Source organism: Zootoca vivipara, chromosome 8, assembly GCF_965207765.1.
Source record: "Zootoca vivipara chromosome 8, rZooViv2.hap1.1, whole genome shotgun sequence".
NCBI classification, from domain to species: domain Eukaryota; kingdom Metazoa; phylum Chordata; class Lepidosauria; order Squamata; family Lacertidae; genus Zootoca; species Zootoca vivipara.
This window is the reverse complement of record NC_142591.1, coordinates 12,409,512-12,435,047: the sequence shown is the minus strand read 5'-3', so window position 1 is coordinate 12,435,047 and position 25,536 is coordinate 12,409,512. Positions and strand designations below refer to the sequence as shown.

Genomic DNA, 25,536 nt, shown 5'->3' with positions numbered 1-25,536 from the left:
TTCATTAACCTTTGAAATAAACCCTTTCCCAGTGGTTTTTGCAGAATCAGGAGATTAATCCCATAGGAAGGACACCCACCCACCCTTTAAAGAGACTATGAGCACAGTTGGATTAGAAACCGTTGTCAAAATGGAATTGAACCGTCAAGCCTACTGCATAACTAAAAGAAAAGACATATGCAGAAGACTTACCTTGATACTGTTTTTAAATAAGAATCCTGGCGTTGAGAAGCCTTTCTTTTTATCTAGTGGTTCACTGAATATAACGATCTGTTCAAACAGGAACACCCGCCTTTCTTTGCAACGTGGCAAGAGTCCTGTTTCCTGATCTGTAACCATGAACGTATCTTGCAGCAACAGCTTACCCTGGGCAACAATTTTACCCTAAAAAAGAGAGTCCAGAACAAGTTGAGTGAACCCTTTTTAGACAATCAGCTGAAACAAGTAGTTATATTACCAAAGAAAGCACGGCTAACAATGTTTTTTTTAAAACATTCCACATGGTTATGTTACTGAGAATTTGTGCTGCTCTCTGATTCAAACTATTTCTATATTCTTATGGCGCTCTGCTAAATTTATCCCTGAAGGACTGTAGCTTGTAGAAGACTGAAGATGGGAATCCGAAGGGACATGTGATTGATTAAAAACAACAACAAAATGGCAGAAATAGTGGAATCAATACAGTTAAGATTATAGAAAGAAAATCGCACAATCTCTCATGGTCATCAGGAAGCCTTTTCCCATTCCATGTGATTATGGGTTGTGTGCACACTTCCTTTGGGACACATCTCGAAATGTCACAACCAAGCAGCCCCATCAGACATTAGCAAATGTACAAATAGTGTGGTCCAGGAATGCAGCTCTGCACTTCCACCTGATGTCTATGCTCTGGATGTGTATCATCTGAGCCATAGTTATACAACAGCCACGTGAATTCAGCCTCACTGCACAGTCTCTGTGCATTATATACTGGCTCTTGTTCAAACAACTGTGACATCCAACATCGTATGTCCGATGAGAACAGGGACCAATCTACACTGGTGAGTTATAACGTTAAAATGCGTTATAAAAATCCAAAACCAGAGGGCGCTGTAGAGCAGCAATCTGTCGCCAATGGGCAATTGCATTGGGAGCTATTTTTTAATAGCATTTTTAAATAGTAGATCCAGCCCAGGTGCTCTAAGAGGATGAAAGAGCAGGGAAAAGAGACCATGAGATATAAGTTTGGATGCAAGCCTACAGGGGCATGGTTTCCTGTACTATTCCTATCCTTATGCTCTGCCTCCTGCCAGCATTACAGTTCAGGGACCTAGTAGGGGCAAGCCAGAGAGAAGGCTACTTCCCTATGGTCTGTTTTCAACCTGTAACAGGAAAAAGGCACTTTATTTGGATTTTAGGAGGAATTCTGAAGTTGAAACAAGTCTAAATGTTAAGAGTACATGTACAATGGCACCTCAAGTTACAAACGCTTCAGGTTACAAACTCTGCTAACCTGGAAGAGTTACTTCGAGTTGAGAACGGAAATTGTGTGCCGGCGGCGCAGTGGTAACAAGAGGCCCCATTAGCAAAAGCACATCTCTAGTTAGGAACAGTTTCAGGTTAAGAACGGACCTCCAGAACGAATTAAGTTCATAACTAGAGGTACCACTGTACTTATTGTTAGAATGCTTCCAGGTGACTTGAAACCAGATTGTAATGGGAGTATGTTGTTTGTGAAGAAAAAGGTGCCCAAACCCAAGGAAGGACTTACATCAAATCCTTGTAAACGACCAACATTCATCATGTCGTTGCACCGTTTTGGGACTATGCACATTACGTCTACAGCCCTCTATTGAATCAAGAGAGAGAGAGAGAGAGATTGAGAGATTAGAACAGTCAACTGTGCAATGCCTTTCAGTTATTCTTTTCAAGATTCTCTAAGTTGCCACTACCAAGATTGGTTGCATACATCGAAGAGGCAGGCTATGTAATAAAATTTGTTGGGAGACTGATTCTGGGAACACCCTGCCCCTTCCTGTAATCTCCATGATGAATTCTCCCAAAGTGATGGACCTGCTGTTTTAACCATTAACTCCAGAATAAATGCAACGTGGAAAAACAAAAACAGAACAAACTTTGTGAAGGAGGTCCACAGACTGCAGATATAGAAAAAAATGCTATAATTCTGCTACAACAGCTGTCTTGATGCTGGCATAAATATTTAAAACAGTATTTCTAAGTACCTCTAATTCTGAAGTATCAAGATTTGCTTTTTTGGAGTACTTAAGGAAGTCCTGCAAAGAAAAAGAAAGAACTATGAGTTGACATCTTCCATTAAAATTATATATGTGTGCATATATATTGGACAACCCTGATGATCAGAAACTGCTGATGATAATAAAATGGGCATTTATCTACCATTCCAATTCGGGACTTCTGGGAAGCCCTGATGTACAGCATATCAGAAATAAAATGCTTAGGGTGAAGAAATCAAACAGTAAAAACAAAGTGTGTTTCCTGACTGTACTTCAATTGTTTTGCATATTTACTGTGTTTTTGTTTTATATCGGCAAGTGCTTTAGGTTGTATATTTTATGGTTGTAACCATATGCTATAAGGTGCGTAACAAAACAAATATTATTTTATTCACAAGTAGTTAAATCCCCCACAAAGGGCTCTGCTTTCTCTGAAATTGGCAAACAGAGGAAATGAAACATTCTCATATCTTAATTAACACTAAAAAAAAAAAAATTCCTTCAGTAGCACCTTTACTATTTCCTGATGCATACTTATGTAAACTACCTTAGCAGACACACAGTGCTCCAACAAAAAGAATATTGTGGGTACTTTCTGAGAAATAAAATAAAAAAATTCCTTCAGTAGCACCTTAAAGACCAACTAAGTTTTTATTTTGGTATGAGCTTTCGTGTGCATGCACACTTCTTCAGATTTCTGAGAAATGTTTGCCTATATCTATAAGATGCAAAGCAATCTATTTTTTTTTAATGTGCTCCAAATGCTATACAGCAATAAAAACCCCAACCGAGAGCGTTCAAAGTGCCTTACCTTTAGTAACAATTGGTATTTCATAATTCTCTGCACTGGTTTTATCAGCAAGTCGGTGAGCTGAAGTCGGTGACCCAAACGTTGCTTCAGGTCCTAGTAGTAGTAAAATAGAAGTTCAGAGCAGATCCTGTAACTCTCTATTAATTAAGTATCATCGAGGAGGCTACTTTTGACATCCACTCTAATACAGATTTCCCTTCGGGATTCCTAACAGCTTCCCTTGTATTAACTCTCTAATTTACTTAGCAAAATGAACTGTAAAAAAAAAAAGTTTGCTTTTCAGATTTACAAATTCATGAATAAATATAGGGCTCACGTCTTCCCTGACTTCATTCTATCCACATCCCGAAGAAATCTTTTGAGTCTCATCCCCTTTATCCTGTCTGGGCCTATCATCCCTCATGTTAAAGGACAGCAGTTATCCTTAGGATAGTGGTGCCAATTCTTAGTTACACACAGCCAGACCATCTATGGAGGCCAAACCCGGGGGCTTACATTTTAATAACCTGGGGGCTTAAACGTTAATAGGAAAGGGAGATGATGGTGGCAGCAATCTCAGTCCAGCTCGGGACAAGAAAGACTCACTTCAGCCCTACTGAATTTTCCAGACATTGATTGGCTGGCAAAAGAAGGATACAAAAGTAAGCTATTCCCTTGGATTGTCTGTTGGGCTAAAACTAGTTTTCTATTAACACTTGATGCTCAGTCAATACAGAGGCATCATGTGTTCATACATATCACAGGACCAACACCTATCCTTGTTTGTACCTTCAAGCTGACAGAATCAACACCGTAAACAGAGATTTAGCCACATCTGAATAAGTAGTACAGTAGTCTCTATTTCTCTTTGTTTAAACCAGCGTCGCTTGTGTAGGTTCTCTGCTGTTTGCTTGAGTTCCTTTGGTGGTGAGAGATGTTGGGGTTGGCCTAGGGTGTGGTTGTTCGTTTGTGGTTGTCTGTGGTGGTCTTTGTTTCGTGTGTGAGTGGGGTGTGTGGGTGTTTTGGATCAGGTTAGCCATATTGATTTGTATGCTGTTGGTGGATTTTTGTCATTGTCGTGTTGGGCTGTGTATGTGATAAAGGGGAGCCATACCGAGGTGAAGTCGTCGTCTTCTATTTGTCCCCGTGTCAGTTTCGGCTTATTGGTTAATTTTTCTAGTAAGGCTGTTTCCCATATGGTTTGGTACCATTGGTCCATGCTTATTTCTGACAGGTCTCTCCAGTGTCTGGCTATGGTGTTTCTGGTTCTGAGTTCTGAGTTCTTTGTGATGCATGTGGGCATTATTGTCTTGGAACATGTTTAGCAAGGCCAGTTCTGGGGTTGAATGTCTTTGGCCTGGTGTGTGAAAGCAGCTAGTGATTTGAATTCAGGTTGGTATGACAACATCTTAAGATCCACTTAAACGAGTCGATGTCACTCGGCTTCCTGATGTCTCACAAGTATTGTATGGTAAAATCACAAAGAAAACGATTCCATGCTGCAATTCACCTTGAAGCGGAATTTGATGTACAGAGTTATTAAACCCTAGAGCTAACTGGGAGTTAGTGGGGGGGGGGGAGTTTATTCATTTGGTAACAATAAACTAATTTCAATCTCAGCCACAGATCCTCAGAGAGATAATGTCTCAGAGACTGCAAAGAACAAGAAATTTTGGGAAAGATTATGAGCGTTTTTCTTCTGCCCAGAAAGAGATAGCCAACCCCCTTCTTCCCTGCCTTTGGCACTTACCTCAAAAAAAGTATCAATGTATTCTGAGACAATATGCTCAGACTTTGGTTTGTTTTGGCAGTAAACTATGTACATGTGCAATCTTCTCTCCTGGAGCAGAGGGAAAAGAAAAAGGATGTTGTATTTCATGAAAACGTAAAGCATTCTTGCACGCATCAGAACAGCACAGATCATTAGAACAAAAGCTACCATATTCTACAGGAATATAATGGTCCATATAAGATATTGCATTTTCCATACTGTCTCACCCACTCTCTACCTTGCATATGTTCACATGTCCTTGGATAAATCAAGTGTGCAACAGGCTATAAGAGTAGATGTGGGGGAACTTCTGGCTCTTCAGATGTTGCTGGATGATATTTCCCTTCAGTCCGAGAAAGCATGGGCAATGCTCAGAGGTGTTGGGCATTGCAGTTCAGCAACAGGAGGCTGATACATGAATACAGCCAACAATGATAATTGCAACTGAAGGAGAGCACCTTTTACACAATTAGCCTGCTGGTGGTCATATCTATGTTCACCGCAAGTCTACACTTTGTGCCCAGAGACGTTTGGGATTAAACATGTGGGGAAGGTGACAACTCGTACTACCAGCCTGAAGACAGAGGATTATGATACATGTTACTGTCAAGGCATATCCTCCCTGCTGCCCCCCAAATTAATAAATCCATTTGATATGCAGCCTGGTGTATGAGAGCAGCTGTTTCAAAACTTTGTGACCTCGGGGACTGCTTCCCATTGCCAAGGAACTGTCAGAGCCGGTAACGAACCTCCCTTATATTGCAAAGAATTCTGGAGTGTACTCTAAGGTTGTGGGCATTCTAAGGGCACACTTTTGAGTTAGAGCAAGGTCCAACACTCCACTCTGGCTGTGTGCTCTGCAGGGCTAAAATGACAGTAATGAACAACTCGTATCTTTCAGGAAGCGTGTTCACCATGGCTGATCTTGTTGAGGAGACTTCCACCCCCACCAAATAAAGAAGTGAAGAAATAACCTCTGTTCTTTCAGAGCATATTTCAGATTCGTTGTACACATGGAAAGCCACAAAAGTCCGGCTAAGTAGAAAAATCAGGAAACTAAGTGAGAGTGTAACATATTGCGTGCTCTGTCACTGCCTACACATTTAAGAGAGCACAGAAGGGATCAGTGCTGGAATTTGCTATGTGCATAATTTCTTTATATCTCCCTCATGTTTACTATTCCTGCCACTCTAACTAAGCATTTTGGAAGGCAAAGAAGCAAAGCAAAGTAAGTTCATGCATTTTTTTTTTAAAAAAGGCACAGAATGGAGAATACATGGGTGAAGGTATAAGGGCCGCTTGTATGTTGTCAAATATCCAGATCTATGATCGACACAGCATCTATATACGCAATGAAGAGGAGAAACATACTTACATGTTTAACAAAAAGTGATCCCAATTTTTCTGGATCCTCAAGGCACTTCTCTAATTCTCCTAAAAAGAAACTGAGCAGTACAAAAATATATTTATTATTAGCCTCATTGTGGCAACAGACAACTGATTCAACAGCAGACAACAGTTTGGTTGCATTTCCTCTGCGGGAGGTATCCACTTTCGGAAATAGAAAGGTTTGTGGAAGATGCACCAGTGGATTGGCTGAAGACACTTTTGTCATTTGCCAGCAGCCATATCACATCGCCCCAGTGTTATGTCCAGCCCAGCAAACTCTTAAATGCTGCAAGAAATCCCAGGGTGCCCCTCTCAGCTTGGACACTGCTGAGTAAATTCCCTTAAAACAGGGGTCAGCAAACTTTTTCAGCAGGGGTCCCACTGTCCCTCAGACCTTGTGGGGGGCCGGACTATATTTTGAAAAAAATATATGAATGAATTCCTATGCCCTACAAATAACCCAGAGATGCATTTTAAATAAAAGGACACATTCTACTTATGTAAAAACACCAGGCAGGCCCCACAAATAACCCAGAGATGCATTTTAAATAAAAGAACACATTCTACTCATGTAAAAACATGCTGATTCCCGGACCGTCTGTGGGCCGGATTTAGAAGGTGATTGGGCCACATCCAGCCCCTGGGCCTTAGTTTGGGGACCTGCCTTAAAATTATAATTGCCTCAACCAGCCGTTTGGTTTACTGTGTGGCTGGGACCATTCTGAGCCCAGGCGAAGAACATCTGGGAAAAGCGTAGGTTTTCCTCGAAATGAAAGTTAACAAGCAACAGCAAGGAAGGTCTGTCGTAACTTGGGATTCCTCTGAATCAGAGCTCAACTAACACATACGCCACATCCTCTTCATCACAGAGGCAAATAGCTGAGTAGTGAACACGGTGTGTAGAGTTGCATGTCAATGCACTCATGTTACTTCCAAACTTGAGCAAACGCAAATTGCAAAATTATCTTCATCTAGGGATAAGGAAAATTCCAGTGTAGATGGATCAGGTTACGTGAACCTGCACTAGCAGTTGAGAAACTGGCTTTAATCCAAGGTCTGTCTATTATGTAGTTGCCACCACTCATTCGTAGAGATACTAAAGGGATAGAAGACACAGGAAGGCCATTTGCGGGGCCCTAACAATGTTTGCAATGTTGGCCTTCCACCCACAGATTCTGCAGAGATGAATAAATCCATTCTGAAATGTCTTGCAATAGTCCCAATAGTCCACCAGACAGTTATTCTTGTCTGTAGACTTTCCAAATATAAGGCTCCCAGACACTAGGAGCAATTGCTGCTCTGATAGACCAGAACCAAAATCTAAGATCTCATCTTATGGCAGACTGTGCACAACTGTGAGATGAAGGGATCTGAAACTTTCAGCTGAGACCACGTTCTCGAGCCACAAAGTTACATTAAATCAAGGGACTAATAAGACCCCGACGGCACCATCCTTAGGTACCAGACATGTCCAAATGTTAAGAAACAAACTGCAATATAGAGGTCAGACTTCCGTCTGAAACAAGGCACAGCTAAACCACCTTAGTGCTGAAAATAATTGGCTGATAATTCCACCTGTGGCATGCTGTAAATTGGAAACTGCCCCCAAGCGGTAAAAACCAAAGTAATTTCTTTCTACTGAAATAAACTGGGCACCAGATGCATATCCAGGAATGCCCTTCCAACAGTATCTGTTCATTACAAAAAGCACAAGAGAGCAGGGCAACCTTTGCCTGGCACCTAACCGAGGTGGATGCCAGGTTGAAAGAATACATAATTTGTGTGCCTCCACAGAAAGGACCCCCTTATCCAGTAGCTCCCTGCCTGACACTTGGCAAAGGGTGTCTGAAGGGCTGTCGCATGAAAGATGGAGCAAGCTTGTATTCTCCTGGTCCAGAGGATAAGACCCGAACCAATGGATGCAAGTTACAAGAAAGGAGATTCCAACTAAACATCAGGAAGACGATTCTCAACAGTAAGAGCTGTTTGACAATGGAACCAATTCCCATGAGAGGCGGTGGGCTCTCCTTCGTTGGAGATATTTCAGCAGAGGTTGGATGGCCACCTGTCATATATGATCTAGTTGAGATTCCTGCATTGCAAGGGGTTGGACTAGGTGACCCTCGGGGGTCCCTTCCAACTCTACAATTCTATGGTTCCAGCGTATTATTTTATGCTGATTGGGGTGCCTTTTGTCCGCTTCTTCAGCTGGTTATGCGAGATTAGAAAACCAGTTATGAACAAAAACATACATACTCTCTGTGCCAGTCATATATCTGATGAATGTTGCCAAACACAATTTTGTCTTTCCCTTTCATGTCATCCGGAACACCATCTTCTTTCATGAGTGCCATGTAACCCTGGAGTAAGTTAGTAAGAAAAATGGACATGAGCGCCGCTGTTCACCTTTTTATTACTTTTAACACTTCAAATTGCTGAGTATCTTCTTGCCCCCCCCCCAATCCCCCTGCCGGCTGATGTGTTTTTAATTATATATATGGGCTGGTGGCTGAAAGTACATACAGTGGTACCTCGTGTGACATACCGTCCCTGTTACGAATGCTGTGGGTCACGCACTCCGCTAACCCGGAAGTAGATGCCCCGGGATGCGAACTTTGCCCTGGGATGCGAGCGGAAGATGTGCTCCTGCGGTGCAGCAGCAGTGGGAGCCACCATTAGAGAACGTGTGCCTCATGTTACGAGCGGTTCCCTGTTACGGATGGACCTCTAGAACGGATTAAGTACATAACACGAGGTACTACTGTATTCAGGGTGAAGTCCTAATGGCATAACTAATATGCATTCATTGACCTCGGACACTGAGGTCCAGTGCCGAGGGCCTTCTGGTGATTTCCTCGCTGCGAGAAGCCAAGTTACAGGGAACCAGGCAGAGGGCCTTCTCGGTAGTGGCACCTGCCCTGTGGAACGCCCTCCCACCAGAGGTCAAAGAGAAAAACAACTACCGGACTTTTAGAAGACATCTGAAGGCAGCCCTGTTTAGGGAAGCTTTTAATGTTTAATAGATTATTGTATTTTAATACAGTGGTACCTCTACTTACGAATAACTCTACTTACGAATGTTTCTATTTATGAATGGAGCTTCGTCTGCCATCTTGGATGCGGTTTAGATAGGATTTTTTCTACTTACGAATTTTTAGATAGGGTTGCTTCTACTTATGAATTTTTTCTCCCAATGCATTCCTATGGGATTCAACTTACAATTTTTTTTGACTTACGAATGTGCATTTGGAACACTTTAAATTCGTAAGTAGAGGTACCACTGTATTCTGTTGGAAGCCGCCCAGAGTGGCTGGAGAAACCCAGCCAGATGGGTGGGGTATAAATAATAAATTATTATTATTGATTCTGAGTATGAACTCTTGTTTAAGAAATGCCTCACAGGATAGGATCAACAACCATCAGCCAGTGGTACACAGACTATCTTCTGCCCACAACCTGCCACAAGCCATGCCCTTATTTAGAACATAAAAAACACAAGAGACCCAATGGGAAGCCAAACATTTTTGTGACAGCGTAGTTGAAAATCCTTTTCCAACACGCTTCCACATTGTGGTCAAGTAAGTACTGAAACTCGTAACAAATAATGATTTACTCTTTTTCATATTATCAGTTTGCGTGCTTTACGTATAATGTTATATTGGTCCTTGCCTGGCTTGACACATCAACTCACGGGACCAAGTCTGTGACATGGGAAAAGCAGCTCAGAGAGGCTAAAGGAGACTTACCTACCTGAATATTGACAGCAAATTCATGCTGGATCCAGACTTATGGATCTCATTGGGACTCATTGGGCGTTATAAAAACTAATAATTTTTTATTAGTTTTTAATTACAGCAATTATTATTGGCCTCATTATAACAATACCAATTGATAATGCAATTATTAATACCGAATTATTTAATTTAGTTAAAGTGCCCCCCCACCTGTGCTAGATTTTTTTATTTTTTATTATTTCTGCGTTCCAAAATCTGTGCAAGTATTATTTTCAGTAAATGGAAGTTAACTGTCAATTTTCACCATCAATTTCATTATGAAGGGGTTTAGGGAATCCTGAAATAGTGCCATCTCTATTTAGATATCACGTCCCCAATTTACATCCTGCCTCTAAATACATATAGGAACATAGGAAGCTGCCTTCTCCTGAGTCAGACCATTGGTCCATCTAACAGTGACTTTCTGGGGTTTCCCAGTCCTGCCTAAAGATGCTGGGGACTGAACCTGGGGCCTTTTGCATGTGCTATGCTACATTCCCATTGTATCTCCCCGGTATACAGCTTTCAGTGTTACTTTGGACCAGCCAACAATGTCAAAGTCTTTCACAAATTAGCATAATTTTCCATGTATAAGACAAGGTTTTTTCCACTGTAAAATAATGTTCAAAATCGGGGGTCGTCTTATACATGGATAGGTGGGATGGGGGATTATTCACAGCCGCTTGCAGGAGCTTGTCAGCGGCGATTGTGTGTGAGATTGGTGGCAGCGGCAAGTGGTTTTGGGGTGAGTGATATTCAGCAAAAAGAAGTTGAACAACCCTGGGCACTCCTTCCCCGCCCCCCAAAAGCAGGAAAACTCCTGGGCACTTCCCCACCCCCAAGCTCAACAACTTCAGGCCACCTCCCATTTTCTTAAATTGGAGTCCCCCAAAATAGGGGGGAACTCATACACGGGGGGCGTGTTATACACAGAAAAATACAGTAGTTGTGAACCAGAATAATACATGCGCAGAACCAGCAGCTAACCATTCAGTACACATACCATCCAGTTTATACAAACTGTTTTCTGTTTGGTCATGGACCTGTGTATATTATTGCGTGGGGGGATTTAGTAGCCTGAAACAAGCCTTTGAGGGAGCAAGCAAGCAGATCTGCATTTGCAAGGAATGCAAGCATACAAATTGTCTACTGTGTCATAAAGAGCCCGGAGAAGCCCTATATGTAGAGCAGCCCTGGTGTGGGCAACAAGCTGCTCAATTAGGTTGCACGAATGGACGCAAGTTGGAACACAGAAGCTGGGGTACTCAATACAATTTGTAACTCAACCTTGTGAGCCCTGTGATTCCACACTTCTGATTCTTTCCAGATCATAAATTCAGGACAACAGAAGCGGCAACTCAAAGCAATCCAACTGAACCCAATTTTAAAGTACCTCTATTGTACTTGTTTAATTTGCTGCCACGTTCAGAAGTTGTTCCTAAATCTATTAAGAGGCCTGTTTATTAAAAGGAGTTCCAGCTGTCTGTTCTAAAACTGAAATACTGCCAGCCATTCCACTGCCTACATTCCTGCACAGGGACTGAACAGGCCCCCTTCGCTGCAAATATATTACCAAGCCGGCCTCAAACATTCAACAGCTTATTTACAAAAGAGCCAAGAAACAGCAGGCAGTCCCAATCTCGTGTAGGAATGGAAACTAATTACTGCCAGGATCCACAATTTACATTTTCAGCTGTCCATATGCAGTTAAGTTGGCAGCTTGTAAAAAGCGCCTTCTCAAAGATACTTTACATATGGAATGATTGCTAGCTCATCAATAACACTGGAAACTGTTGTCTAGTCATTACAAATCTTAACCTAGTTCACAACTAGCCAAAAAGGGAATAATATAATGTGACAAAGTAGATTTAAGTACATCCGTACATTGGATCCCGAATGCCTTGCGACTCGAATGTTTCGACTCCCGAACGCTGCAAACCCAGAAGTGAGTGTTCCGGTTTGCGAACGCTCTTTGGAACCCGAATGTCAGACGCGGCTTCCAAGCTCCTGCAGCCAACCAGAAGCTGCAGCTTGGTTGTCGAACCTTTTCGGAAGTCAAACAGATTTCTGGAACGGATTCCATCCAACAACCAAGATACGGCTGTATTGCTGGTAGAATCCCCGAAAGGGGTTGGGTGAAGAGACGTTTGTTTTTGATCTGACTGTAAGCAAGTTGGAAGCACACTAATTTTAAAAGGACATACCTCTACTACGTAACCAAGATCTCTCACATAATCTCTCTCCGTCTCCACTAATTCCTGTAGAACATAGCTGCAAAATTACAAAAAGTGAGAATAATTAAGGGTGGTGTTCTGCAATATGAATTATTTCTATGCATTCAAAGAATGTGACAACAGTAGGGAATACTATGGTAAAATATGGTGTGACTAAGCAACATGAGATTTTAAAAAAAATCTATCTATTTCAAGAATAGTTATAAAAGTACTGTTTCTCATACTGAAATCTGAAGTGTGCATGCCAAGTAGATTTCATATAATCAACATTCCACAAAGGGGCATTCTTAAAGGTCTTACTGGTTGTTGCAGCTACCATTTGTGTGAACTGAAGAGCCCCCAGAAGTAAACATTTGATGTTCCTGAGACTCTCAACTTTCCTGCTAAGTTTTTAAAAGCATTACAAGCACAAGACTGGGGGCTAATGTGCTAGACAGGGGAAATTGTTGCAATTTAGCTGCTTTCCTGCAAAATCCTCCAACAGTCTTAACTCGCTGAATGAAAGAGGTAAAAACTAATGTCTACAATAACACAGATTTTACAGCACAGAAGGCAAAGGACAGATGCTCTTCTTAAGCATAAAAGAGAAAGGGATTGGTGGGCTAGTCTTACTGTCGCCTTTTTAAAGAGCTGGACTTTCGTTCTTCCATCTCATCTATGGGCGAAGAGGAGGAGAGAAGTGAGTTGTCTGAAGGATTGAATGATGGGCTGCTGCTGTCTCCCTGGTCCACCATCAGTGAGCTTGGACGATCCTCCAGAGCCTAAGAGGAAAAGGATAAACAAGTGAGATTGGGGCAATACCATCAGCACAATCTACTTCACATACACATGCTGTAAGCTAAAGGTAAAGGGACCCCTGACCATTGAGGCGCTCATCTCGCTCTATAGGCCGAGGGAGCCGGCGTTTGTCCGCAGACAGCTTCCAGGTCATGTGGCCAGCATGACTAAGCTGCTTCTGGTGAATCCAGAGCAGTGCACGGAAACGTCATTTACCTTCCCGCCAGAGGAAGGTATTTATCTACTTGCACTTTGACATACTTTCAAACTGCTAGGTTGGCAGGAGCTGGGACCGAGCAACAGGAGCTCACTCCGTTGGAGGGATTCGAACCACCGACCTTCTGATCGGCAAGCCCAAGAGGCTCAGTGGTTTAGACCACAGCGCCATCCGCGTCCCTCTACGCATGCTGTACTTTTATCTATTTTAAGAATATGTTGATCATTTATTATTTTAACACCTTTGTCAACTGTGTACGGGTTTTCACAACTCTCTCCTTCCCTGGTGCAATCAAACAGTGGCAAGATGTGTTGCAATGTGTGTGGCCATTTGCAGGCACCTCCTGCAGCCCTCCTTGCTGCACCCAGCAAGCAGTTTCCTTTCGGGTCCACACTAACACAGGCCAACTGTGCCTAAGTGCAGGGTTCCAGGAAGGGGCCTGATACCAGCAATCAAAGCTTGAAGCCTGGATAAATGAAACAAGTTCCTTATCTTGTGAAGTTTAGTACCACGATAAGTGGCGATGGCCGCTAGTTTAGGTGACTGTAATCTGGATTGGCTCTCAGAGCTAAATGAATCTTCATACCACTGAATACCAGATACGTGGACACAAACAACAGGGGAGACTTCTGGTCTGATTCCTCAGTATGGCTCTTAGAGCCAAATGTTTTGATAGGATTCCACGCTGCTCTAAACAGGGGTAGTAGTACTGGTAGTAGTAGTAGTAGTAGTAATAATTTGTTGTTGTTGTTTAGTCGTTTAGTCGTGTCCGACTCTTTGTGACCCAATAATAATAATAATAATAATAATAATACTGTAATAATAATTTATTATTTTTACTTTGCCCATCTGGCTGGGTTTCCCCAGCCACTCTGGGCGGCTTCCAACAAAATATTAAAAAGACAATAAAACATCAGACATTAAAAACTCCCCTAAACAGGGCTGCCTTCAGGTGTCTTCTAAAAGGCAGAGTTGTTTATTTCCTTGACATCTGATGGGAGGGCATGCCACAGGACTGGCGCCACTATTGAGAAGGCCCTCTGCCTGGTCCCCTGTAACCTCACTTCTTGCAGTGAGGGCACTGCCGGAAGGCCCTCGGAGCTGGACCTCAGCTGGGCAATCCATAGCCTTCCGCATATTGTGGGAATCCTGCTCTCATCAGTCCCTGCTAATATGGTTGGGGATGATGAGAGTTGTGGTCCAACAACATATTGAGGGCCTCTCGGGTCCCCCCAAAAGGAAGGAAAACATGCCATCAAACAAACCGGACTCACCATTTTACTTTTCACAAGCTCCTCTATTGCACTGACGAGTTCGGCTGCGCTGGGAGTCTCTGAGCTGGTAGGACGTACCAATAACCGGGAAGATGTCTGCACAAAGGGGTGAAAAGCAGGAGGAGAGGCATCCCCAATATCAATTTGAGGCTATACACATTATCAATGTTTCCCCCTGAGGCATCTTGCTAATGAACAAAATGCCTCTCTTTCCACTTCTATTTAAAAAACAACAACCTCTATTTGACACAAGCACCAAAGGAAGTTTTAAATAAACTCTAGTATTGACAAACATTAATCTGCCTGTGTCCATTTAATGCTTTTATAACACCTGGATAGGATCTCATAATGCTTCGTTTGCAGCTGAATGACTGGGAATATTTTTTTTTTGATAGCCTTAATCTTTTTCTTTCTGTAGAACCTATCAAAGCTACTACGGAAAGTTACAGGTAGGTAGCCGTGTTGGTCTGAGTCGAAGCAAAATAAAAAAATTCCTTCAGTAGCACCTTAAAGACCAACTAAGTTTATATTTTGGTATGAGCTTTCGTGTGCATGAAGAAGAATCGTGTGTATCTGAAGAAGTGTGCATGCACACGAAAGCTCATACCAAAATATAAACTTAGTTGGTCTTTAAGGGGCTACTGAAGGAATTTTTTTATTTTGCTACTACGGAAAGCCAATGCTGGATGTACTGAATTATCTAAGGATCCTTTCCCACCCCTCCCAATTCAACTCACATTATAAAGCCACAGGGAAAAGAACTGCAATGAATGAAACAAAACAATAAATCAACCAACCAACCAACTGTAGAGTTGGCTAAGACTACTAAACAAGGAGCCAATTGATGATTCTAAAAGGGAGCACGCTCATTTTGCTCACCATTCCTTGTGCCATCCATCTCCCTCAAAGGTTAAGTGCAGAGCCTAGAAGATCTCTGTCCTCAAAAGCTACAAGAGGCCAATTTATGGCTGCAACGGAGGATAAAAGGTGTTTTGACAGCAAAGGATATTGGGAGGGGTGGCGGCCACTGAATTTGGCTTTCAGTAATTAGCAAACATGCAAGCCTGTTTGCAGATTGCATGTACCATTAAGTAACTGGAAGCTAAACAAGGCATAATAATATGAACCTCACTTCATATTATAAAGGACCAGCAGGGATGTACAGCATGCAAACACAGGTTACGTTGTTCTTCACCACTGGACGGGACATGTTAAACCAACAGGTGCAATGCTTCAGAACACGGAACTCTGTTCAACCTCATCTATGGGAGCAGAAGATGAGCTCCCATGATTTAAATAATAGTAGTAATAATATGCAAATTTCATGTGCTGTAGTTAGATTCGATGAGACAGGGGACATTGGGAGCGGGGCAAGTGCCAGAACACACAAGAAACTCTAAATGGAGAGGTAGGGAAACTGAGCCAAAGCAGAGACAGAACATAAATCAACATAATGCTAAAGGAAGAGTAAAAACAGAAAAGGAAGAAAAGAAACAAAGGGGGGAAAACAAAACAAAAAGATTAGTTATACAGTAATATAGCAGCTATCTTAGCAATTCTATCCAAAACAAGAAGAAAACTCAGAAGCTATAATTTAAGCGCAACTCATGATGATGTATGGCAAGGACACTGCCAAACGGAAAACTGAAGAATCTTTGCGATCCAGTGATGGAAGTGGTTATTTTGTGACACACGAATTAAGGTGGCCTTATAGTGCTAGTGGCTGGACATGGATGTCACCTGAGCAAGTTTAAAGGGAAAGGGAAATAGAGGCAGCCATTGTTGCTGTAGTCCCCTTCCTTTCCACTCACTGTAACTGGGTGGGTAAGCCTTGGATGTGTAGTAAAATGGGGATTCTTTCACAATGACTGACTTGAAATACAAATCAGGAGATACCTTCTTTTCTTTTTTAAAAGCAATTAACAGCTTGGTTGTGTAGCACCAAAACACTGGAAAAGAATGAATTCCCACAGGAATACCGTCATAAAATGGGAGGTGCATACTTACTTGTGAATTGTCCTTTTAATGGCTACATATTACATCAAAACATGCACTTCTTTGGCACATATGCCTACGACTTGAGACTGGAGTACGCCCCTTCCTGCCCAGATCAAATTTGCTATATATCACTATGTTTTTTTAAAAATTTCCTTCAGGGATTTCCCTCCACATCAGCTTGGCTGCCAAGGGACCCTTCGCAAGTTGTAGAGAATTCAGGGAAATGTTCTTGAGTATACAAGGCAGTGCATAAGATACACTGGTGATGGTGAAGCCTGTGGGCCTCACCACTGCCGCATGAGAACAGAGATTTGACTTCCTCAGAACATAACCAAAACTGCTATGTAGCTATGCATGCATTACAGGGAAAGATCAGTACTGTACTTGCAAAGAAGCCTTTTTTCCCCAGAGAGCTTGTTCACCATTACTGATCTTCTACTTGAGAAATTCCTACATGACATTTCCAAGGAATTCCTTGGAACACAGCTTGAAACCATGGCCCTAATGAGTTCAAACTAAGGGATGGTACAAACATTACAAAAATAGGAGAAGAAGCTCAAGCAACTTGAACACTGTCACATATTGAAGGTGGAGCTGAGATAATTGTTAATTTTGCCTTTTGCTTGACTGGAATCTGAAGAGGAAAACCTTGACTCTAGGCCCAGTTGTGAGAACTGATCCAGAGATTGTGGGAATTATAAATAATCCTTGTGGTAGAGACATTCTTGGTTGCTTTAGTCTGAACGGCAAGGTTATGTTGAATTCCTGAGCACTATAAGAAACTAGAAGATAAGAACTTGAGAACTGGACAAGTTGCCACAGTTATATTATCTCAGACCTTGCAGCAAAGCTGCAATAAGGAAATACGTGACTGTCGGTCCTGCTTGTATTTGTTTGCCTGCCAGAATGAAACACATGAAGGAAATAGGAGAAATGCTTTGAGATCAACCTATAGAACATGGAGAGAAAGAGAAAGGTTCTCCGTAATCACCTTTTACTAGTTTTTCCCATATTCAGTATTATTTTTTCCAAATGGAACAGAGCAAAATATTTATAATGCAAAAGCTTTTTTTGTACATAATAAAATAGATTTCAGGTATAATTACTGAGCCCAAATCTCAGTTTGTTAAGTGCAAGAAGTTACATAGGTAATAGATGGTTTCTGCCCCACAAGGGGAGAGGAAAACTCAGTCAAACCTAGTTGCTTGAATATGTCAACTAGAACGTGCCACATTTTTGGGGGGTGGGGTTTAAAGATCCAATCAGAATGAAATTACACAAGTTCCCTTTAAATCACTATTGGGGGGGGAATGGGGGCAGGAATGGGATGTGATTCATTTGTGCCTCTGACGATTTAGCTGGGGACATAGCAATTCAAGGTGGTTTTATAGCACAACGAGAGTTCTTGGTTGTGAGGCAGTGAATAAATTGCGCAGAGGCAGGAAGAGGCCGGCCTCTTACCCGAAGCTACTTTTCAATGAACTTTCTGTGTTTCTGGTTCCAGTGATTCTAGATTCAGGTAGGTAGCTGTGTTGGTCTGACGCAGTCAAAATATATATAAAAAATTGTCCAGCAGCACCATAGAGACCAACTAAGTTTGTTCTTGGTATAAGCTTTCATGTGCATGCACACTTCTTCAAAAGAAGAACATCTGAAGAAGTGTGCATGCACACAACAGCTTATACCAAGAACAAACTTAGTTGGTCTCTAAGGTGCTACTGGACAATTTTTTTCATATGGTTCCAGTGAGACAGAGAACAATCCCAGACAACTGTTTAGCAGGCCTACGAAAGATGCCATTTCAGGTTAACAGACTGGCACGGGTGCGTTTAGGAGTGGGGTATCAAGCGTCACAAAACAGTATCAGTGTTGGCGATCAAAGGGTTAATGATAAAACCCACATTAGATTCTAGTCTCAGTTCAGATGGTTGCCCAGAACTTTGGACGGAGGAGTGATTCCTTCAGCCCTCCTCCGTGCAATGATGTCAGCTATGAACTGGGTGCTTCACATCACACACCCAATCACACCAACACCCGGTATGCGAGACTTCTGTTGAGTGCGAACACGTACGATTATGAGTCAGCATAATAGGGTGTCAGTTTGGAGCACCCTGTTATATAACTGTGTGTGTAAATGTGAGTGTGCACGCAGGTTTGGGTCACTCCTGCACCATAAAAAGGCCTGGGTAAGTGTTTTAACAGAATGGAAAAGCCATTTGGCACAATAAACAGCAATTAGAACTCTTAATGTTGCCTTGTATCAATCATCTAAGTAGAGTCTACCCAACTAGGAAAGCAGATGAGTTTTTTTTTTTAAAAAAAAAGTAAAGGAAGTTTTGAAATGCATTTCCGAACCCTGTGCTGCTTTTTTCTGCGATAGTGTGACATGGTTAGTCAATCGCAAAGCTTGCAAGTTGTCCATCAAGCATAAAAGGATATATGCATGTATTTTCCTTACCATATTCTAAGAGAATGTGTGAGCAATGACTGGGCCAAGGTGGAAGCCCTATTTGCCCCGTGGCAAAACACAAGCATGCACTGATGGTGGGTTTTATATTCTGGCATTTCTACTGGTGCACAGAGAGGTCCTATGAGAAAAACCCCTTTAAAAACTAGTTGACACTTGCACCCTCTAGCACTGTCAAGTTTCTCCGGCGCACGGAACTCCAGAATGGAGAAATATGGAGGAATGGGTGGAAATTAACTTTTAATGCTTTGTCAAATTACTTTCCAGACCTTTAGGGCTGTTGAGGTGCTGCTTCCCTTTTCACGCTCCTATGTATGGTCAGAATGAGAGAATGTCTTTGGCTCATGCATATTCTTCCCCAGTCCTCTCTCAGCATGCAGAACACGACTCCAAAAAAACCCAGAAGCTCCTATGTTTCTAATATTCCAGATCTCCTCTAACACTGCCTATTTTAAACCACCAGACAATACAAATGGTGAAGAGAGCAAGGGTCTATACGAGGCATCCCCAAACTTCGGCCCTCCAGATGTTTTGGACTACAATTCCCATCTTCCCTGACCACTGGTCCTGTTAGCTAGGGATCATGGGGGTTGTAGGCCAAAACATCTGGAGGGCCGCAGTTTGGGGATGCCCGGTCTAGATGGAAGCACATGAACCTTAAAGGTCTGTTCTAGACTTTCCCATGCACAGAGATGAGAAACAGAAGCAAAATCGTTCCCAAGGGTGACAAAATAATTTTAGGTGCTTTAAATTTAGCACGAGAGCTAGCATCTCAGCCAAAAGCAGCATTATTATTATTATTTATACTCCGCCCATCTGGCTGGGTTTCCTCCACCACTCTGGGCGGCTTCCAGCAAATGCCGAAATACATTAAAATATCACAGATTAAAAACTTCCCTAAACAGGGCTGCCTTTAGGTGTTTTCTAAATGTCAGGTAGTTGTTTATCTCCTTGACCTCCGATGGGAGGGTGTTCCACAGGGCGGGCGCCACTACCGAAAAGGCCCTCTGCCTGGTTCCCTGTAGCTTTGCTTCTCGCAGTGAGGGAACTGCCAGAAGGCCCTCGGCGCTGGATCTCAGCATGGCCTCCAAGGCTATAAAAATTCTTAGCAGCTTCTGTGACACAGCGTTCCTCAATTCACTGAATGGGGAAAGCTCTGGGTAGGAGCTCAAATGTTTAATGTGCAAAAGAATCAAACTTATTCTAAGGACAGGAAGAATTTGGGGTCTTTCTGTCCATCTCCAGGAACATTTCACTTCAGGTTCTACCATGGTTTATACACTGTGTGAGTCAATTTTACTGAGTATGCAGGAAATTCCCACTGCTAGTCAGGATGCGGTTACCTTAACAATGATTAAGATCCTCAAGAGAACCACAAGGGTGTGGAGGGGGGGGGAAACCCCCAAATGCTGAAAACATCTGCTTTGCCCAGAATGGTGGCTTGTTGCCAAGAAAGCGTAGCCATGATCTCACATAAAAGATTACCCCGCCCCTCAAAAAAAGAAGGGGAAAATATTAAAAAGCAAAGTCACTGGTTTTTTAAAAGTGCATTTGGAAAATAAGTATTTGGTGCAGAGCTAAGACCGTGAGAAAACTATATACACAACAACAAAATCTGTATTTTCAAAAAGTTAGGTGTGAATTGTTACAAGACACATTTTTGTTTATGTCAGAAGGCAGAAATTATGCCGAGCGGATGTGTTTTTCAAAAAAATTGAAACGATGAGCCTGAAAGCAGCAGAACGCCGAGTGAAATGCAACATGTGAAGAATCAGGGCGCTTTGCGAAACTTTGCGCAGACAAAGCCTTCCAATTTGAGATGAAGGAAGGACAAAGGCAGACAAGCAATCCAAAAAGATGGAAGGAACTTCGGCATACCACAGCGATGGAGGGGCAAGATGCAGGAATGAGAACAGCTAGGCATGATGATGTTCTTATGGTCTAGGGAGGGACACCCAACCAACTCTTTCCCCAGACCTTCAGAAGATCAATGACAATGTTCCTCTTCAGGGAGGCCTTTGAGAAACAGGACTGAGGTTGACCTAGTCTGTGCTGTGGGTCTGGCTTGCTGTTTTATTGTTTTTAACCGTGCAGACTTCAAACTTTTGTGGCGCAGGGATTTTATTACCACCACCACCACCACCACCACACAGGGTTCGGGATACAAAGAACCACCTACTACTCTCTTCCTGGTCTATTCACAGGGAGCCCATACTGCTCTGTAAAATGTTCGGGTTTGACATGACACCCTGCACACTGATCAGCTCTGATTACCAAACACAAATCATTTCAGTCAAACCCTTCTGCCACGGGATCTCCCTCCCTCCCATTTATTTACCTTGTCATCCTGCGAATCTGGCTGGAGTAGACTGTGTTGCTGAATTGCCATTGGAGGGGGAAGCGGAACAGCATCAGCCCCTTCTTCACCTTCCTCCTCTCCACAGCTCTGCATGCCGGACGAGGATGATTTGGAGAGGGTGCCACTGCTCAAACCCTCATTACGCCCTCTCTACAAATGCAACGTTAACAGGACTTAGCATTTATATATAATGTTTCAGAATATGGAAAATACTTCATAGAGCCGCATCTTAGCACTTCTTACGGCAGTCTTATAATGTTGGAAAGCCAGCATTTCTGGTACATAGCCCAGTCTCTTACACACTGTGAAAAACTGGTCTCATCTCCCTCTCTAATATGCCATGAAAATTATCAAACCCGAGAGCACGCTATAGACCCCATCGCTATTCATATATCCTTTGGGAGAGTTCAGCTCATTTTTAACCTTCTGGTGAAAGAAGACAAACCTCTCCAAAAGGTACTTTTAAGATACATGTCAATTGGCAGTAAAACCTGCTAAGGCAACAACACTGATAACAAATGAGAATTTTAACCCGAAACCCATAATACAAAATAGAATGGAAGTTCACTCTGTTACTGAATTTGGATTGTAAAGAGGGGTTTGGTGTCCTTAAAAAAACAACACCGAAGTTGGTTCAAAATCAAATGGGCTTGACTATGTCCTAGCTCAGACAAGCAAATAACCCATGGTTTATGTGCTATGGAAGAAGCCATGCTTAGTCTTGGGCTCAAACCCTCTTTCCTTTCCCTGGAGAGTTTAAGCTTCCATTTTAAAACAAACCACTGTATTTTCAAATCTTGGTTATTTCATACTAGAGGCAAACACCTGTTCCCTAGAATTCTTGACCTCATAGCCTGGATTACAGGAAGCCATTAAAACAGGTGCCTGGTTCGGAATAATGGGAAATTGTGTTTTAAGAAACAGATAATTTTGCTCAAGCTGAGAGCATGAGGGAAGGGGGGCAAGGAGTGCGTTTGAGCACAAACCTTGACCCCAGGTTCACAGGTCTTGGGTCATCTAACTGGGATCAGTATGTTTGAATTGGGCCAGAATGGTCACGTCTGTGTACTGAAAGTACACTACAGACACATGCAAGTATGTCTTTTCAATATAGCAAAATTGGGCTCGTGCTTCCATGTTAAAACTACTCATGGGGAAGGGGCTAAAATACATATAAAGGGAAAGGGACCCCTGACCGTTAGGTCCAGTTGCGGACGAATCTGGGGTTGCGGCGCTCATCTCGCATTATTGGCCGAGGGAGCCGGCGTACAGCTTCCAGGTCATGTGGCCAGCATGACTAAGCTGCTTCTGGCAAACCAGAGCAGCGCACGGAAATGCCGTTTTACCTTTCCGCCAGAGCGGAACCTATTTATCTGTACTTGCACTTTGACATGCTTTCGAACTGCTAGGTTGGCAGGAGAGCAGGGACCGAGCAATGGGAGCACACCCCATTGCGGGGATTTGAACCACCAACCTTCTGATCGGCAAGCCCTAGGCCAGGGGTCCCCAGACTTACCGTGTGGCGGGCCGGAGGGCAGGGGAGTGCGCGCGCAGCGGGCCGGAGGGCGGGGGAGTGCGCGCCCGTGCGCATGCGCACACGCACACGGGCGGGGAAAAAATCGCCGAAAATCGCTTGTGCGCATGCGTATGGGCCTCCCCCGACCCGGAAGTGCACCAGAAATGACCTCTTCCGGGTCGGGAGAGGCCCATACACATGCGCACAAAGGATTTTCGGCGATTTTTTTGCCGATTTTTTAGATCGTCGCTGCGCCGTGCGCCGTGAGAGCGGGCGGCGGCAGCGGGCGGCGGGGGTCGTCGCGGGCCGGATTGGAAGGCCGATTGGGCCGCATCCGGCCCGGGGGCCGTAGTTTGGGGACCCCTGCCCTAGGCTCAGTGGTTTAGACCACAGCGCCACCCATATATAGTAAACCTCAATCAGAGATCATATCTTGCTGGTACTTAAACTATTAGCTAATGTTAGTTAACAGTTTTTTTTTACAACTGTCTTGATTTAACTCTGCAGGATCAGAGTGCAATGTATCAAATAGTATAGATCAGGGCGGCAATCACAAAGCATACCGTAGATGTTTCTGAATAGTCAGGATGTCCTGTTAAGATTCCCTCTCTTTGCAGTGAAACAGAGCGAAGAGAAATGAGGCAGCACATTTTGAGGAATGAAAACAGCCAGATGCGGCTGTTTATGGAAGAGTGCCATGGAAGACTTAGAAAACAAACTGTTTGTTAAGGATTCTGGCAGCAACGGATGACAAGGAAGTATCTCTCTGGTCATAAAAAACAAACAAACGACCAGACCCAGCCCACACTTCTTCTAGTGTGGACAGTGTGTCCAAGAACAAAACAAAAATTACAGGATGCTGTAGGTAGGGCAACCCCCCCCCCCACAAAAAACCTGAATTGACACTCCTTTTTCTACTGTGTGTGCCTATATAATATTCAAAGAAAAACCTAGAAAACACTCAGGAGTATTCTACAGACATACCTCTTCAATAGTTTCATCCTGCGGTGTAGCAGCACTGTCATCTGAGTCCTTCTGAGAGCCAGTATCAGCGCTTTTGCGAACTTCGCCTCTCTTCTTATGCTTGTGGGCTAGTTTCTTGACATGCCCATCTGCCTTTCCGCTGCTAAGTCGCCTCACTGGGCTGGTGAGCCATTTCCTCAGGGTGTTACCCGGGCGCTTTGGACCTGGGGAACTCTGTGCCCCAATCATATGGGGCTGGAGTGACGTCACCGATGCTGGAGGGCTGGCATCGTTGCTGGAAACGGAAAGAGAATCTGAAAAAGAGAAGGGAATGATCAATGAAAGATCTATCAGCAACCACGGCCATTGGGTAAACTTGACTTCATGCGAGGAATGGCAAGAGCCATGGGTGACAACTGCAACATCGAAGCCACTTTCTGTAATTTATCCAAATGCAAGGAAACCGGCGTGAACTCAGGAGGGGTTTCCACGCCAGAACTGCTGGCTCCCAGGTAGATATAATGTCACAGTGTGGGGACTTTGTACAACAACGACCCAGCCTGAATGGCTGGGGGTGGTAATATTGTGGCATGAAATCCACCAAAGCACAACCAGCAACAGTGCATGCATACAAACTGGCATTACTAGTACGTAGCTGATATTGATTAGCCAAATCTCCCCCCCCCCCGGAAAAAAAATGCAGGCTATATTTTTCCTTTTCCAAAGTTCGTTTCTAATTCTAGCATTAGGCAGGCTCTCACACTATGCTTTTTAGATTCCTGCTAAAACCCTTCTTTCTTTGTTTCAACAAGGCTATCCAGACACATGGGGGACCCAGGTGGCACTGTGGGTTAATCCACTGAGCCTAGGGCTTGCTGATCAGAAGGTCGGCGGTTCGAATCCCTGCGACGGGGTAAGCTCCCGTTGCTTGGTCCCAGCTCCTGCCAACCTAGCAGTTCGAAAGCACGTCAAAATGCAAGTAGATAAATAGGAACGGCTACAGCGGGAAGGTAAACGGCGTTTCCATGTGCTGCTCTGGTTCGCCAGAAGCGGCTTTGTCATGCTGGCCACATGACCTGGAAGCTGTACGCCGGCTCCCTCGGCCAATAATGCGATATGAGCGCCGCAACCCCAGAGTCGGTCACGACTGGACCTAATGGTCAGGGGTCCCTTTACCTTTACCCAGACACATAAGTTAGTTTATGTATGCTTTGCCTTAGTATTGGACAATCCTGCCTGATTTTAAACAAATATTGGTATGTAAACTTCAGTGTATTCTACACGAGGTGAAAATAATGCTGTGCACTGGATTGGGACAGATGCGCAGCAACCAACCCGAACAATGGCTAGCATCTGAATTACAAGTTGCAGGGATAAAACACTACCTTATTTTAGGCCTCCTCGTTACTGAGGTTGTTAACCCAGGCCTGGGTTGCATTACGTTAGACTGCTGGTTGGGGCTCTTGCGACTGAATGCCTCTCTATTAAACCCTGCCCCGCAAAACCACAAAAACTTCCCTGGATCCGATTACGAGATGAGGAAGACAAGCTCCAGCCTAGCTTTCTATACCTGTCACTTCCACATGGGGCACAAAATTGCTGCTGCTTTGTGTATTCTGCACTCAACAATTAAAATTCTGTACTCGGGACTCACACAACTTCTTAGGCAAACGGAGCACAATTGCATAACTTATCTTACACAATTCATTTTGCACAATTATTCCGAAATTATAAACTATGGAGCCCATTCATAAGGGGTAGAAGCTGCAAGGAG

The 25,536-nt window shown here is 43.4% G+C and overlaps 1 protein-coding gene across 3 annotated transcripts in view; it reads right to left on the bottom strand.

Annotated features, from left to right (window-relative positions):
- The window catches only part of TRIO (trio Rho guanine nucleotide exchange factor), a 262,864-nt gene that overhangs the window by 21,956 nt on the left and 215,372 nt on the right, over window positions 1–25,536 (bottom strand). For all 3 annotated transcript variants that reach the window (XM_060278041.2, XM_060278045.2, XM_060278044.2), the window contains exons 35-46: window positions 23,784–24,076; window positions 21,263–21,433; window positions 14,460–14,555; window positions 12,804–12,952; window positions 12,162–12,228; window positions 8,441–8,544; window positions 6,171–6,240; window positions 4,775–4,864; window positions 3,046–3,138; window positions 2,223–2,273; window positions 1,751–1,828; window positions 193–384 (exon numbers count right to left, since the gene is read on the bottom strand). In XM_060278041.2, coding sequence (XP_060134024.2) covers window positions 193–384; window positions 1,751–1,828; window positions 2,223–2,273; window positions 3,046–3,138; window positions 4,775–4,864; window positions 6,171–6,240; window positions 8,441–8,544; window positions 12,162–12,228; window positions 12,804–12,952; window positions 14,460–14,555; window positions 21,263–21,433; window positions 23,784–24,076 — 1,454 coding nt within the window. The remainder of the gene's footprint in view (window positions 1–192; window positions 385–1,750; window positions 1,829–2,222; window positions 2,274–3,045; window positions 3,139–4,774; window positions 4,865–6,170; window positions 6,241–8,440; window positions 8,545–12,161; window positions 12,229–12,803; window positions 12,953–14,459; window positions 14,556–21,262; window positions 21,434–23,783; window positions 24,077–25,536) is intronic.